At 42.0% G+C, this 17695-nt stretch overlaps 1 protein-coding gene across 1 annotated transcript in view; it reads right to left on the bottom strand.

Moving 5' to 3' along the window:
- APPL2 (adaptor protein, phosphotyrosine interacting with PH domain and leucine zipper 2) overlaps window positions 1-17358 on the bottom strand; it is a 33242-nt gene extending 15884 nt beyond the window's left edge. Inside the window, exons 1-4 of the mRNA XM_014876975.2 lie at window positions 17114-17358; window positions 12307-12405; window positions 2319-2378; window positions 1740-1811 (exon numbers count right to left, since the gene is read on the bottom strand). Of these exons, the coding sequence (XP_014732461.1) occupies window positions 1740-1811; window positions 2319-2378; window positions 12307-12405; window positions 17114-17167 (285 nt within the window). The 5' untranslated portion in view covers window positions 17168-17358. The remainder of the gene's footprint in view (window positions 1-1739; window positions 1812-2318; window positions 2379-12306; window positions 12406-17113) is intronic.
- Window positions 17359-17695: the final 337 nt, after the last annotated feature.

Genomic DNA, 17695 nt, shown 5'->3' with positions numbered 1-17695 from the left:
TACTTCAATGCTTAAAATACACTCCTCAAGGTATCCCAGACAGATGGGGATGCCTCACTAAATGCTTCATTTCTGCCTGGTATTTCCCAAGGATCCAAGAACTTTTCAGTTCCCACATAAGTGATTAGGGCAATTCACTTGACGATTAATTCTAATGCTTAACCCAACAGGATTGAAACTATAATTATCCTTTATTAGCCTGTTTTTGTTAAGGCTCAATGCCATGGAGTTACAGTCACACCACCACAACTAGTGTCTTTCCATGAACAAGGGTTACTCAGGACACCATCACAGCGGAGCAACCACAACTAGAGGTCCTATTCAAATATTTTACCTTCGTAGCAGTTCCTCATTCCTGTTTTTGTGTTTCTAAACTTCAGCACATAGCTGTTTTAAAGCACCCATGTGACACCACTTAGGATGAAGGCAGGCAAGGCTCTCATGTCAACAGTGGCCTGCCAAGAATACGAGATGGGTGCAGGTAGGACAGCTATCAATCACACTGCTGGAGCACCAGGAGAGTGCTACACGTTGAGGTGACATCCTGCCTGTTTGCTCAGTGTCCTGGATAGCTCCAGGCAGCCTCATGCAGCTAAGGATGAAGTCAGGATTTCCCACGAGACAACACAATTCAATGCTGATAGAACAGACAACTAAAACAGGCACAAGGGGAAGCAAACACACAGAAAAGGAGCCCAAGGAATGGAACAAGTTCTCATAAGGGAAAATGTGACTGACTGAACTGAGCAGAGGCTTGCTGCTTTCTGCCCCCAAATGTCACCATTCTCTTGAACCTGGGAAGGAGAAAGTTGTTGTTTTGATCTATTTGGAGTTTACATAAGCAACTACCAGACTTGTGATAACAAATGCTCCTTTCTAGTATGCCAAGAACATACATGCAGCAAGAAAAGCCTAAAAAAAGAAGTAAACCTATGGGATTCCTCTCACTATGTCCTTATTGTTATTCATGGGCTCTAATATTTTTAACTTACTTTTTGTCCCACAACCCTCTCTCCTCTCTCAGACAGCACACTTCAGTACACCCTTTTGCCTTCTTAATCAAAGTTGGAAGTAGACCAACAAGAGCAGACTTTTCTGATGGCACAGCACTGTTCACAGCAGAGAGAGTGATGTGAAATCTAAGCAAGAAGGACCTAGATACCAAAGCCAGATTGAAATGTTAAATAGGCAGGTCTAACAAAAGCATTTGCAAACACTCTGAGTGCTTAGCAGAAACCTCCAGGATGTGGGGGTATTCTTTGCACAGCTTCACTGTCTTCACCACACAGTACTGCAGCTTTTCCCAGACATGTCTGGATTCTGCATGATCTCACAGCAACTAAACTGCAACTTTACCCATTCACAGCTGCCCTGCATCCATACCTGGCAAGTTTTGGCTCAAACTGCAGTTTTTAAAGCTTAGAAATATAAGTGTCATTTTAATATGGCATTAAATAAAAGATTGCCCCAGCCTAATGACACATTCCATTTTAGTCTCTCTTTAGGTTCTCTTAGGAAGTTCAGCTGTGCTCAGAGGTTTAATATGGGATGAAGCCACAGAAACAGCTCTAACCATTATGGTAGGGTGATATAAAACGTCTTTATCCAGAATTAAACAACTCTAAAACCCAGGCACAATCTAGCCTTCAGTGGGAAGGCTCTGAATCAAAAGGAGAGACCCAAAGAAAAACCACTAATAATATGAACTGTAAAAAGAGATTATTAGCAATTCAAATTACCTCATCCACAACTTTTGAAAAATAATGGAGGGTGGATATCACTTCTTCATCTCCTTTACCTAAGGCAAAATGCTGGAAATAGAAACACACATTTGGTCCATAGATCAATAAAGATGAATATAGAATATGACACGTTTTACGACAAAGCTAATGAATATTTCTACAAGGTGCAACAAATGATAAAAATAAATGTAAAAACAGAAACTCATTAATATACATTCTTTACCCTGCTCTTCTTATGTTAAATGAATGGACTTTGGACAACACTTAATTCTTATTATACTCATTTTAAAGTCATAGAAATGGAACAAACTGACTTGTATCTTCATAAATTTATTCACTCAGATCACTCAGATTTTGTACCTTTTTGAGGTTTTTTAATTTGCTTGGCTGGTTCTTTTCTTTTTTTTTTTAAGATTCTCAGAAATGACCCAACTCCCTTGAACATCCTGGGGATATTCACAAATGCCTTCACATGAAACCAAGTAAAGCAAATGCCCTGAGCACTTCCAGAAAACATAGTTTACAGACTTCTTCACAAGTGTTGAGGCAGAAAAGAAAGTCATGTGCTGAACATACCTGCTTTTCATAGGCAAGGAGCTGCTTCGAAAGCTGTTGTGTGGCAAGACACATTTCATTCTACAAACAAAAATGACATGTTAATAGAAATAGTGAAAGGTCCCTAGTGCTGCTGTTATCACTACTTTGTTATCAGCTTCTCGACTGAACCTGAAACTACTTACACAAACATGCAGCTGTGTGCAAACAGCTAGTCCCAAAATACCTGCACAGATGTCCTGCTTTCAGTTAGGACAGAGGTAATTTCTTTTCAGCAGCTGTTACAGTGCTGTGTTTTGGATTCAGAGTAAGAATGTTGCTGATAATACACTGATGTTTTGGATTTTTGTGAAGTCATGTTTATCCTAAGTAAAGGATTTTTTTCTTCCTCGTCTTGTGTTCAGCCAGTGAGAAGGCAGGCAAAGAAACTGGGAGGGAGCACAGCTGGGACAGATGACCCAGAAGGACCAAAGGGATATTCCACACCATGGAACAATCATGCCCAGTAAATAAACTGAGGCAAGTACCCTAAAGGGAAGCCAATCTGGGTTCAGGAAAGGAGCTCTGGCATCAGTTGTGATGAACACGATGAAGGTGGTGAACGACTGCAATATACATCACTTTTTCTTTTTTTTTTCTTTTTATTATAATTTACCATTATGATAGTATTTTACTTTATTTTTGATTATTAAACTTCTTTTATCTCAAAATACAAGTTTCACTTTGATTCTCCTCCCCCTTCCACTGGGGTAAGGAGGACAGAAATGGGGTTGAGCAAGGCCCAGAAATGGGGCTGGCAGAATTTCCAGCTGGGCTTAAACCATGACAACAGAGAAGCAGCAGTAAGAGGTACATACTTCAGATCTACAGTTTAACTGCTTTGAACAGAGCTAAGATTTGAGGGTTTGGTTTTTGGCTCGTGTTTCCTCCCACCATAAGAAAATAAAACTAGAAGAACCTCCAACACATAGGCTGCCATACCAGCATAAGAATGTTATGGTTAATCATCTGGTTTATAATGGTTAATCATCTTTCCCCAAAATCTACTGGTTAATAATCTTTCCCGAAAATCTACATCAATAAAGGGAACCAGTAGGTGTGCCTCCATAATGCATTCATGCTCAGGGAATATACCAATGTAATGACAACGCTTTAAGTGGCTACAGGAGCACAAACCAGCACATCTCTCTTCTCCTACACATGCACTTAAGATGTGCTTACACCAGATAAGATTTGTAGGGAAGGTGTATAATTTTACTTGATAGCTGGAAAAACCAGACAAGCACTTGGATATGTCAGTCTTTAATCAAGGTATTCCTAACATGAGCATATCAACTGCTCTGTCCCTGATTTGTTAACAAGGACTTGAAACAAGAATAAAAGGATAAAGGGAATGGGGTAAGTAACATCTGTCTTAACCCCTATCAGATCCATCTCGTCCTCAGAAATGCAGAAAACTAGTAACATTAAATTTTATTTTAAACCTTAACAAACTATTCCTGTTTCCAAATATATAAGGCCATAGAGAGTTTGTAAAACTAGAAGCAAATCCCTGAACTGCTTTAACAGAACCCTTTGTACTAGCGCTGATACAGAAAACCATTAAAACTGGGACAGAGCTTGTGTGCTCTCTTATTGTCCCTTGTCATCCTGAGCAAGCAAAGCCCAGCAGAGCGAACTATCTGGGCCAGAGACCCTGAGACACCTTTTGCTTTGGCTTGCTGCCACCTGTGACATATTGCATTACAGCCTGGTGCTTCCACACCGCCTTGGCTTGCCAGGAACAGGGGTTTATATGGGCAGCAGGGCCCAACATTCAGTCAGTGTTAAAGTGTGCCCAGAGGCTCAGGGGAGAAATAAAAAAAGCCAAACCAAACCGGCCACAGCGTAGGTACCAGCAGCTGCATGTGAGCACATGACAGGAAAAGCTGAACGAGGTAATTTTGACCATCTTAAAACACCATGGTAACACAGGTGGGAGGGGATGGCATAGCAGAGGCCTTCTAAGGTGCCAACAGGAGTTCAGAGCTCAGATAATGTGGGCCCATGCTCGGATCAGGCACACCCCATGACTATTCTCACTTCACAGTGACGGATTAGTCTTATTTCTTGTCTCAGCCCAATTAGTAATAAGCACCACACTTTCACACAACAATAATGCCAATGATTCCTGTAAGATTTGCAGGCGAGTTATGCAGATTATGTAGTTTTTAAAATGAAAAAGCTTTACACAAACACTTGGTATTTAAATATTTCCCAAATTAGAGGATGGAAAAAGATGTTCTGCCTTATAATAAAAACCAAATCCTGTTAAGGGCTCAGGCATGGATAGGAATGAACCTTAATTATCTGCCCCCAAACAGTAAGAACACCAGAGAGACTTTGCCACCTTCAAAGTGGGAGCTAGCAAGCAATGAGTTTATGACAGGAAGGACAGGACTCTGTGCAAGTTTACAGAAGACATTAAAAGGGTTTGTTTGTATGCATGTGGGAGGAAATTAAGATGACAAAAAGAAGCAGAGGTTCTCAGACCTGGCATCTTTTTCATAAACACAACCTCAAATGATGCCTTGTTTCTAGGCATCACAAAGACAATCTTCTTGCAGATCTTACCCAGCTCTTAAGTCCTCACACAGTGACTGTGATGCTACCTGTAAGTTGTACAGCTGGATCAGGGTGAGAGAAATCTTTTGAAATAAGCCAAGTACCAGAAACATGCCTCTCTTCCCCGTTTGTTTCAATTTACTTATTCCTGCGAAGTCCACAGTTTTGTGATCTGCTCTGAATCTGTAAATACATGCTTCTGGCTTAAATTTGCTAGCACTAAAAGAAGCTTCAAAATAACGGGCTGATAAAAACAAACAAACAAAATCCCAGCACCAAAAATCCCTGGCCAAAGACATCCTATTCTTTTGTGTTCGCCATCTACAAAGCTTCTACCAGTTTGGTTTTTAGACTCAATCCTCAATTTCCTCACTTAATATTCAAAGGGCATCACTACTCATCTCTGTAGGTCAGTTTGAAGATGGACAGTGTAAAGAGGTGTGTGGAATAAGCATCTTCCAGGGATCACCACTCCCCAGGAGTGGTCTCCAGTGTGTGACAAGATAATGGGAGAATACATAAATCCCGAGGATCTCAAAGGGGTGTAAATTAACAACAGCTTACCAAGCACACAATCAGGTGTCAACAGATAATTACAGACCCTAAGCAGACATTCAGAGCCTACTACTCCAGATACAGAATAAACTGAGAGGTGTGCCTGACACAAAACTTACTTTGGGATTTTAGGCTGATTTGGGGACAACAGTTTCATGTATTACTCACAACCCACTGCTGCCAGCTGGTCACATGTTTCATTTATTGGCTCGTTCTTTGTGTCAGAACCACAACCTTCTTACTCAATCCCTACCCAAGTGGAAAAGTTAATCCTGGGTCCTTTACCCTTCCCTCCCAGCACCTGCCAGATTTAGTTCCCATTAGAGGTACAAAATCATTCATTGCATCATTTGGGAAAAAAAAACAAACCCAAACAAGAATCAAAACAAAACAGCCACACATCCAAAACCTGTAAACAAATCAAGTTCAGCTAGCAAGTTGAAACATGGTCCATTGCATAAGGAACAGGAAGCAGGCAAAGTGCTCTGCTGACCTAGTGGTAATACTGCATTGCTAAGCACACTAATCTGGGAAAGTTTGCTTTAATCCTCCTCCCATTTCTTCCTAATCAGCCTTTTCCCCTCCCCCTGCCCTGCTGCCATTCTGTTCCAAGACTTAGAAGTTATTTGCATTGCTTCAGTTGACAGATCCACTAAATCCAGGCAAATTATTTTAACAGGTTTTAATCTATTTCCAAGGCATTTTCCCATGGATACAGCAACATTGATTTCCTTTGTCCTGAAGTGACTGCAATTCTATACACTACAGCAAAAGAAAAACTACAATACATCCTTGACTCGACTTCTCTTCCACATTATCTTGACATTTCAGAATTCATAATACGTTTCTGGAATGACAGAGCTATCAATGAGATGATATATCAATCAAAAACTCAGTAAAATCCTAGACAGAAATTGAAGCCTTCTAAATGAAAGGAAACTTAACCAGTACTGGGCCTTGCAAATACATTCATTTGCTCGAGATGGTTTTACTTAACAGTAAAACAGACATCTCTGCAGCATTAACGTAAAAAAGTGTACCAGGAGGAAGAAAAAATCGTAAGTAAATAAGTATAATGAAATCAGCAGTGATTATAGGTGTGCTGAATTTTTTTTCCCCTCTTCTTTAACCCTGGTTGCATGATACCCCTAGGAATAGATTTCTATAGTCCAGTTCAAATGGATAAGGTAATGGAAGTGGTGTCTTGAATCTAGCATTAATCTACCAGAAATTAAAAACAACTAGTTTAAAAAAATAGTTTAATTTTGAAGTTACTTCAATACCTGACCTAGCCTTCAAATAAGCCATCAGGGGAAAAAAAAAAGGCCAGCTTATTTTCTGAGCTACTGCCCAGAGTAAAGGCACATGATTGATTCCACCTTCTTCATTATCACTTTTATTCACTAAGCTGTTCATATCATCAGAAAAGACTGGTTTTTTTTGTATAACCTCTGTAATAAAATATCGATGCCATTTACAATTTCCCAGTGAGGCAGTCTATCCATTTTTAGGATCTCTGTATTTTTCCAAAATAAACTCTGAGGACTAATCTGCTGAAATCCAAAGATACTTCTGTAGACAGTTGTCTAACAGACTACAGATTTGAGGGCATGTAAAGGATTAAGTACTGCTATAAATTAACTTCTAAAGACACAGAACAATTCCAGCAATCCAGTTCCAATCCCAATATAATGAAGCTTTCTGCAAAGCAACTTTCCTACTCCAGCTACAGTTGGCATTTTTAAAACTACAAGTAACTACCACACACAACTGCCAAAGGCTGCTTCATATAAACAAGCAAGACACTGGTAAAGGTATTTATCCATGCACTCTGTACGTGCAGAATGACACATAATAAATTTTGGCTTACATCTGGGAAAACTTAATGCTTCATCAAAGAGAAAAAGTGGCTGAAGTGGAAGACCCAGGAGGTAGTTACAGCCTGTCCACCCCTTCAGAACTAGTCAACACGTTTACCTGCAAAATCAGGCACAGCACAGAAAGAACTGGGTCTTGATACAACAGTTTTATGCAGCTCCATTTACACATGCTTATCTTCTCACAAACCAGAATTATCCAGCAATCAAGTAAATGGCATAGTCCTACCGGCTTAGGTTTGCATATTAAATGGCTTGGAAACATGAACCCAGGCTTGCAGAAGCTAAGCCTCACCCGGGTGCTCAGGCTGCACAGCACTTTACAAGATCAGGCTAACATATGGCTTGCCCTGGTGCTGATTCACAGCATGGCATCCCATCCTTACAAATGGGAACAGTTCAGCAAAGGATGATCCAATAGCTCCAAGGAATAGAAGCCACCAAAGCTCTGCTGAAAAACATCAAAAGCAGCTCTAATAGGATGGTTAGCTCAGAACAGAAAGACAGTTCTTCTGTCAAAACAACTACTGTCAGCAGGGTATCCATGCATTTATGCTACCTCAGATCTCCAGATCTTCCTTAGCACAAGCTTAACTTGCTTCCAGGCACAGTGACAATGCTGACTTTATAGGCAGCATTAAACCCAATTCCCATGCCTTTGTAAATACATTAGTTCTCATGTGGTAATCTTCTGCTTATCTCTGTCAACAACATATGGTGAATATGCCTCAGGAAGGTAAGAGGTATGATGCAAATTTACAAGTATGGAATAATAATACACACAGTATTTCACGGAAGTCAGTGATGACAATTGTAATTTACTGCAAATGTTTGTCCTGTCTAGTACTCTATTGAAGCTTCTCTATGTAGAACTAAACGTTTATAAAATGCTAACTTAATTTTTATTCCATCAAAATGTTTTAGGAAAAAAAGGTTTTATAATTTAAAAAGGCAACATAATTGTTCCCTTAGACATGAATATAAAACAATTAAAAGAAAAGCTGTATCAGTGCTTTCTTGCTAAATAAACAAGCACTTGGGGTTAGCTATGCAATATAATAAACACAAAAGTCCATGCATAGCCTAAGGAGCCTGACACCCAGCTACTGAGTTACAGCCTACTGGAGGCAATACACAGGAAAATCAAACAAGCAGCACTGTTGAAAAATGTTGAAAATAGCCTGACAGATTCAGCTGTCCTGACACTCATGTAATGTGGTACTTATAAACCAAGACTATTCCATAACTGTCAGAAGTTTCTCTAAAAGTCTGGACATAAAAAGGCAGTGAGCCACAGAGGTTGTTGCTGTTTTGCCTGTGTGTCTCTGCAATCACAAGACAACTGCTCACAGACACAGGGATGCTGATCAAGATCATGTTTCACAATTCCTTCTCCAGATATACTGGTAATGACAACATGTGTTTCTTTTTACTCCTCTTCTGACTTCACTGCCCCTGTATCTAGACATCTCAGGACTCATGAGATGATATCTCTTTACAATGACAAAATACTGCATCTTACTCTCTGCTCATCTGTTTAACCGTTTTTCCCTTCTAATAGTCAGTAGAGATATGAGAGTCTCCTAAGTTTCCTAAAGGCATTTTGATTCAAGTGAAGGTTCCCAGCTCAGCCATTTCTAGAGCATGATGGAGAACTGGAAATTATAGTAAAGCTCTGAAAACAAATTACTATGACAGTGGTCAGGAAGGTAAACTGGGCACACTTTGCTCATAGACCATTGCAAGAACCTCAGCATTGTAAATTAAGCAAATTAAATTTTCTAACAGTCCTTGCTTGCTGCTGCATTATAATTGCTCAGGTAATAAAACATCCAGACTAACAAACACAACATTCACAGAAATCAGCAGTAATGCCAACATGCAATATCAGGGCTTGCATACAAGAAGGAAGCACTACAGGAATGAACTCTGAAAGGAAGATTTCCTGTATAAGACCACTACTGTGGTAACTATTTCAGGGTACTACAGCACAGCTGGGAGATCTACAGCAGGAAGTGTATGTACTCACGTGGATGTGGTTTATTTGATGAATATAAAAACACTTCACTATGCTCTACTGTATTTAATCACATTGGTTTGCCAGATCAACTAAACCTTACTCTTCCAGTGCTACTTTGGGTTCTGTGACTTAATCAGAGCATCAGGGCAACCTCACTCCTCAAGTGCCACTTTTGGGTCCTGTGATTTCTCCTTAATCAGGGCATCACACACTGCCATCTGCCTTGTAGCATCACAACCTCTTTTCCACTAAAGAGCTCCATGTGCAGAGGAGTCACTGCCTAATCCCATGTGGTGTGGGTCCCCAGGGAGGTGAGAGCACTGCCCTCATCCTGCAGGACAACCAGAGGCTTGGAAAGCACCAAGGGCCTTGCAGCCAAGGCAATCTGCTACCCATGTTTCACCCAGCTGCAGCCCAGGCAGCAGAGCCACTGCTGCACAGGATGCTGCACATTCCTTCTTACACTCTTTTTAAAGTTCTGCTCAAATACATGTAAGCCTGAAAAGATCTTTAAAAAGATTCCTATTTTCCTAAATGTTTTTTAAAAAATATGGGCAAGTATTTATTTTCCACACTCCTTTCAAATGCACTGATCCAAGTGCTTAAAGCAGTTTGAGCTGTTACTTTACAAATTTAGTGTGGCTCTGCACACAAAGCCGTGTTTTGAGACAGCTATATACATTCATCAACATGGTTAATTAACAGCATGCAGCTGGTAACTCCCCTGAGACTTTGCACTGAATCCATTCAGAACCATTAACTATTGTTATGTGATCACAAGCTACAGTGGTTTGAATGACATGAAAATCTGAGTTTTCATCACAAGAAACACCAAACTTCTAGTAAGCTAGCCCAAAAAAATCTTGAAAACATGGTTAAGACATCTGGGAATTGTTAAAGCTCAGAACAAACTATGGAATTAACTTTTTTTTTAAACTGTCATAAGTGTTTTGAGGGGGCATAAACACTGAATTTTCAGTACTAGAGACTGGTACAACCCACTGCTGCTTTGTCTGACTGCCATGACTGTGATACCAGTCATTTTATGGTCATTGCTTTGAAGTAGGTCAGTAACTGTAATTCCTATCATACAGATATGGAAATCAGAGCAGGAGATGAGAATGACTTTGCAAAAGAGAAAATTTGACTTTGCAGAGACAAAATTTAAGTCAGGAAAATAAAAAGGCAAATTCAGAAAATGGCTTTTACAGAGTTGGTAACACCTCTAATATGCTGCTATTGAGGCCCAGATAACACAGCAACAAAAGTGCTTTTTCTCTCAAGTTGTGATTAGGCAGCCAAGAAATATCAACCACATCTTCTTAACTGTCCATTTATCTTTTGTAGGCAATTCAGCATTACCCTTCTATTTCTACATCTCAAAATTGCATCAAACTCCAAAGACCTATTTCAAAGAACATATCCAATGTTCACAAGTGACTGAATGTTTACATCAACCTAGTGCTCAGGAAAGAAGTGGCAAAAAAGTCCTGGAAAAATGAAATAGACTCAGTAGTACTGCAAAATACTGATGGGTAAACATACTGAGACAATGAGAAGAAAAAGGAAATGTTGTAATTGTGGTGAATCAGAAATGTAGAAGGCTAAAAACCAAGATGCAAAGGAAGAGGCAAACAAAAGCAGATAAAAGCAGATTTTTTTCTTGAATCACAGACCAGAGCAACCACTTCCTAAAATGACATCCTAAAATATCATCAGCAGCGGAAGGGGACATGCAGCCTACAAGCTGGACATTGAAAATCAGATTTATCTCCTGATTCCCTTCTTCATCCATTTCAATCCTACCCAGTCTTTGCTGTCAGATTGCTATCACCCAACTCTTTGTTACTCTTAAAGCACAGTGACTCTACCAAAATGCCTATCCCTGACTTTCAGTGCTGATTTCACGTCATCATTTCCTATGTACATAAGCTGTGCTGCAAACCTCTGGCTGCTCTGCATTTCCACAACACCAAGGACATGAAGACTTTGAAGCTCTCCAAAGCTAGATCTTCCAGGTGTAGGCAGACAGATTCTGGGCTAATGGTTCTTCCATGTCAAACTATCAGTCACCCAAAGAGCAATCCCACCAAATGGACATAGACTTGTAGAAGACTTACAGCTGAGTTGTTTTCTAATCATGTAAAGGATCAGGCACTCTTCAGGGAAATTCAAAACACCCCGGAGCTCTTAATCTCTCTGTGTACTCCAATTTACTGGTTTAAGAATAGAAAATTTGTTTCTAATGAACTCAGGAATTTAACCTACATAAATACTTGTAAAACTTCCATGAGAAACCGTGTATGTCTTTCAAGACCCAGATATGGCATTTTTAAACACCTATTTTTATGCACATGGGAATCAGCTTCACTGAAAACCACTTAGATTTACATTTTCCAAAGAACTGGATTCTCTTACAGGATTTACTTTCAATGGGATTTAGTCATCTAGATCATGTAAACATTCTAGAAAATGCTCTTTTTCCTGATTCTGCTCATGTTTTTTCACGACTACTGTAGACACTTGACTTTAGTATGATCCAAAGTGCACATCTGCTCTGTAATCAATGGACATGGGCAGTTCCCTCCATGAGGTGAGTCACAGCATCAAAGTTATGTGCCTAAAGTCAGTGTGCAGACCTGGGAATTTTTTCTACATTTTGACAAGCAATTTTGTCAAGGCTGGCCTCCCAATGTACCATAAGGTAAGGACACAGCACAGTTTTACTCTGATTAATTGTTTGGAGACAAAGTAAATAATTTTTTTTCATGAATATGAGTTTTCTGAGCATCAAGGCGGGAAGAGGTTGAGCTATCAGATGAACAACACTCACAATTTCTCTTAAACCACAGAAGGTACATGTACTTAGCAACTTTAATGTAAATAATAGCATCATAATAGCAATTTATCTTCTACTCCATGTTGAACAAAAGAAATACAAATGAAAAATTACCTGGGCACCATAGACCCGCTGCATTGCCTGAAGCAACTGGTTTGTGTATTCAGTAAGGGTTCCTGCATCTTCTTCAAAGACACTGAGCAAAGAACGAGTCTTCAATAAAAGAAAAAAAGCAAACCATTTTTAGTCCCGAGTGGAAATATTAAAAAGAGTCAAACAACTACAAAGAGATGGTACTAAAAAGTAAAAAGCAATCAGAAATAATATGCCTTTGATTTGCATGATTCTGTTTATTCAGAATCTCTAAACATGTGGAAATAGGTTCTTTTATTGTAGATAGTAAACTGAGGCACAAGGAGGCGAACTAATAAAATGCTATGGCCACATCCCAACTCCCAGGCTCTTGCTCCTACTAACAGATAGTCCTTCCAACATAATTAGGAATGTAAAAAATCCTGAATATCTTCCTGCTGACGAAAGTAATTCAAACCACGTTAAGGACTGGGGGTCAAACACCACTGCTTGCTCACTTTACTTCTCCAGTGTCAGACTGCATTGAAAGCACTCCTTTCCACTAAGATAATTTACACTGTTATTCACTCCCCACTGTCTTGAGCAACTCTTAAGGGACCACAGCCAAAGTGAGCTAATGTCACTGGACCAAGCCACTGAGTGTTCACCTTCAAGAGAAGAAGTAATAATAAGAAGAAGGAATATTTCCTTGGAGATAACCTGTACTTTCCTCACTCTGCTAACTCATCCTTGTCAGCAAGCAGGAAGGAGTAGAAAGAACTTGTGTTACCTTAAAGACACAAATTCCCTTGGTTTGTTATGGTGCAATCATCAGGAATAAAGAATTATGTTGCTGACACAGCTCCCAGATGGGAAAGAAAAGATATTTCACAATTATGCTGGCCTCCAGAATTTGCTAGATTTTTACAATAATTAAAGAGGAAAGATTGTCCCTTTAACAAAGTCATGATCCATACTTAGTCTTAGCTTTGATAAATCCAATCTATTTGGGGCTAACTGAAAATGTCTCTCCATCTGTACAGCTAACTCATGACATTAATGAGCTTCATCTGCTTACATGAGGGGCATACACAAACTCCAGTACTTTCATAGACGTGTCAGTCCTGTAAAAGAGCAAATGTTTTATTTATCCCCCTATTACAGGAATCTCTAATGTACTTGGAGTACCCAGGTTCCAATTTGGGAAATTTATTTTCTAAGTTTTAAGATACTCCACTACTTTAACAGAAGAGACATGCATTTCCCCAAGGCATTTCTTCTCTGCAAAACTCTCTAGACTCTTTCCCAGACTATCTTTGTCCTGGAAAACTCAGCACCAGCATCCTTCAAGAATCCTGGCCTACGGTTAATTCTAATTTCCTCTCTGCTGAGAAGTACCTAAGCCAGAAACTAGTGCTGCTCAATGGTTAAAATACATGACCTGGGAGTCAGTCTTTGGGTTCTCTTCAGAACCTTCTTACTCTGAGTAACTTTAAAAGCTCTCAACAGTTCACTCTGCTGATGTGCTGAGCTGCTACAACACTTCCTACCTGAGAGATGCTGGCAGTTTGGGAAGCTAGTTTGAGATCCTAGCATGTAAGGGAATATGCATTACAAAGTATTGTTTTCAAATAAAGTGAACATAAAAACCAGAGAATGGAGAGAAGTCCAAGTCAATGAAATGGATACCAGGAGTCCAAATGTTTGAAGGACCTTTGTACAGAACTTCCCTGTAAGGGCAGCAGTACGATTTTGGGAGTTTTCCGCATTAACATATTATTTCAGTAACTGAAAATATATTGATTTTCAAAAATTTCTGGTTTCAAATGTTTTACCTTCAATGATGTATTGAAACAAGCAAAATAATGTCAACGAACTATCTTGTATCAATAACTTGTGTTACAATGGCCCCTGTCTTGTGTTACAATGGCACGAGAAAGACAGTTAAAAAAATAAATCTGGGGAAAGCAAAAATTATAAAACTTGACACAATGTTTATCAAGCCAAATCTCAAGTCAAAACTAAAAGGTTATAAAGAAATTGCCTGAAGTAGGATACAAACAACACACTTCTGCCTGCTAGAAAAGGTTCCCAAATGCAGGAATGTCAGCTACATCTGTAAATTTTACTGAATTTTTGCAGACTCAGATTTTTCATTTGTCTAAATATGGCTTGAGGTAGAACAGCTCCAGGAAACAACTTCTGAAAGTCTTGGCCTCTGTTATTAGCACATTCTTCAAAAATAATAAAAGCAATGAATGATTCAGGCAATTTGGAAGTTATTCTTGGAAACTTTTACATTTAAGAATACGATATGAAATCATTACAACAAAATACCACATGTATTTTCTTTGTTGCACTTTGACAATTTTTTGAATAGCAGCTAATGTTGCTGAACTAAACCAGTAATCAAAATATTAAGCCAACATTTAGGAGGCCCCGTTATTAACAACATTATCTCAGCTTCTGGAAAGATAGGAAGAAATTTTCTAGTTTCATGTAAATACTTCCCTTGATTTTAGCATGACTGCTGACATAAATTTTTCTCTATTTTGTAGCCAAACACCTCAAAATCAAGACACTTCTTATGGCCTCTTTCAGCCAGTGTCTGGAGACGAATCAAGACAAAAGTACTGTATTGATGGGGAGAGATAAATCAAGTTCCAGAAACCTGATGAAGAAATAACTTTGGCCTAATTCTCCTCAGTCTTGCATGTAAGTCACATACTTCCCACAGCTTATACAAAGTAAGGTTACATCCTCATTTCACCATCCCTTTGCACTCCTGTGACTACACAGAGCAAGAGAGAATCAGGTTCTTTCTTGTAGAAGTAAATGATCCTATAAGATGCTATGTGGCTTATTTCTGTGTAACAGAGACTAACGTTTTGCCTTGATTTTGTGAATCTAAAGTTCTCCTAAGTGAGAAAAGTAATGAAAACACAAAAGGCTCAAAAAACCCACTCCTGCTTCCTTGCATCAAAATAATATATTTTAGCAACACTTGGCCATTATAAAAATTAAACAACATCCCTCCCTCTGAAAGTTGTAGAGCTTGAAGAAAAAGCAATGACCAAATCAAGGCAAAACATCCTGCCAATACTCAGGTTTATGCATTGCCTCGTATTCCAGTGATTGCAAAGGAGACCTTGACAGCCTTCATTTCAGGACACAGGAAAGACGATGACCTCCAAATTCAATCCAGTGCATTGTTCACTGCTTTCAGTCAGTGCTACATTTTTAATCATTGAAGGAAGTGTTGACTGAAGAGGTAAATTAGTTCACTTCTCCTGCATGTCAATTTCTTCAGCTTTAGGACGCAGTGGATAGGCTAACACTAAAAATGTTACTAACGACCCATAATAAATCTGGTACCTTCTGGTAAACTGTGGAACACAGAAAAGGCTGGTACAGAACTCTGCAGGTCACCTTATCCAAACCTCTGCTCCAAGCAGGGCTGACTTTGGTGTAACATCACATTACTAAACACTTTTCAGCCCAGTGTTTAAAATTCCCAAGCATGATTACAAATACACCACATCAAAAAGATGATGGAAATCCTTCTTATTAGTATGAGATTTCATGAAATGACAAAAAACAGGATAAAATGAGGCAATTAAGATAAGGCCCAAGGCTCATTAAGTCCTGACAGGTGCACTTCCAATCTTTCCTTCAAAATATCTCATGACAGACTCTGTAACACCTTGCAGCAATCTGTTTCACAGCTTACCTATTCATTCCTCCTCCTGATCCGTCAGATGAGTTAGGATTACAACACAGGGTTACCTGGGAGCCGGACCAATACTGATCCACACTGCCCTCATTTGTTCTTTCCCTGCTTCACCAGCTACTTCTGTATCTCTCTCTGCACCACGCTCTGTCCTCAAGCGCACCTTCCGCACCCTTCAGCGCAATTTCCACTCTGTCCCTTTCCTGTTACTTCTCTTCCACTCAACCAGCCCCTGAACGCATCAAGACACGGCCTGTTCTTCTGTGTGGGGCTTCCACAGGGCCAGGGGTCCGCTGTGCAGCTGCGGCACATCGCGGCTGCGGGCAGCGGGCACGGGGGTCTGCACTGGGGCCAAAGGAGGAGGAACATCTCCCCGGCCTGCCCTCGGGAAGGGAAGGGCAGCGACCGCCTCTCCTCCTTCCTCAGACCCCTTCAGAAGGGGGTCATCTCCAGGGGGATCCGCCTCACTTGTCCTCATGGGAGCTCCTGTATGGCAACTGCGGCCCCTGAGGAGCCGGCACGCTGGCGGTGACACTCCTCCAGCCCATTTTGTCACCGGGGCCAGGTGACTCACCGCGCACAGGTGTCCCTTTCCCTTCGGGGGAAGCCAGCGCACCGAGCCCTGCCCACCTGTCCTTCCTCGACACACCTCGGCTGCTCAGGGCAGCCCTCACCGCCACCGAGCGCACACCCAGACGGGACAGTGCGAGGAAAAAGCCATAGGCGTTTCACTCAGGGCGGTGAGGAGAAAGGGCGCAGTGCCCCGCGCTGGGGCACTCGTCTCACGAGACCCCGAAGGAGCAGACTCTGCCCGCTTTTCCTCCGAGGAGCGCCCCGTGGGACACCAGACCTGCCCGGCGGTCGCAGGGGCGCCGTCCGCCCGTCTCAGCTCAGCGCATCCCCGCTCCCCGACGGCTCCGACCGCCGCGCTGTGCCCCCGCACCGCCCCCGGCACCCCGCTCCCCGCCACGGCACGCTGCTCCCGGCCTCGCCAGCTGTCAGCCCGCCCCGGCCCGGCCAGACGCGCGGGCTGCCCGCCGCCACCGAGCGCTCCGGTGCGTCACACTGGCCGACCGACGGACGGAGAGACGGACGGGCTGTCCCGGCAGCGGCCGCTACCTGCGGGCTGTCCTGCAGAGCTTCTTCCAGGAGGAGCTTGTCGACGGCGGGCATGTTGGCGCTACGGCGCGGCGGAGCCCTGGCAGGAGTGGGGTGCGCGGCGCTGGCACGCCCCGGCGGCGGGGCTCGGCAGCGTCCCTCCCTCTCTCTCTCCCTCCCTCCGGTCCCCCGGGGGAGGCCGCTCTGCAGGCACCGGGCACGGCTGGACGGCTCCGTTGGCGGGGCCGGGGCTGCTCACTCCGCCCAGTTCCCGTCCGCTGGAGGAAGCGAGTCACGGGGAGGGCCGGGGGGGAGGCTTCCTGCCGCCATTAGGCCGGCGGGGTGCGGGACGGAGGGCCCCGATGGAGGGCGGCCCGTGCCCTCTTCCCCCGCGGGTGGCGGCGTGGAGCGGCCTCCTGCAGCTCCACTCCCGCACAGCAGGGATCACAGAGTCACAGGATTGGAAGAGACCTTCAGGAACATCGAGTCCACCCCATGCCCTAACACCTCAACTAAACCATGGCACCGAGTGCTACATCCAGTCTTTTTTGTAACACATCCAGGGATGGTGACTCCACCACCTCCCCGGGCAGACAATTCCAG

The sequence above is a fragment of the Sturnus vulgaris genome, chromosome 5 (genome assembly GCF_052056855.1).
Source record: "Sturnus vulgaris isolate bStuVul1 chromosome 5, bStuVul1.hap1, whole genome shotgun sequence".
Lineage (NCBI taxonomy): Eukaryota > Metazoa > Chordata > Aves > Passeriformes > Sturnidae > Sturnus > Sturnus vulgaris.
This window is presented reverse-complemented; position numbering and strand designations above follow the sequence as displayed.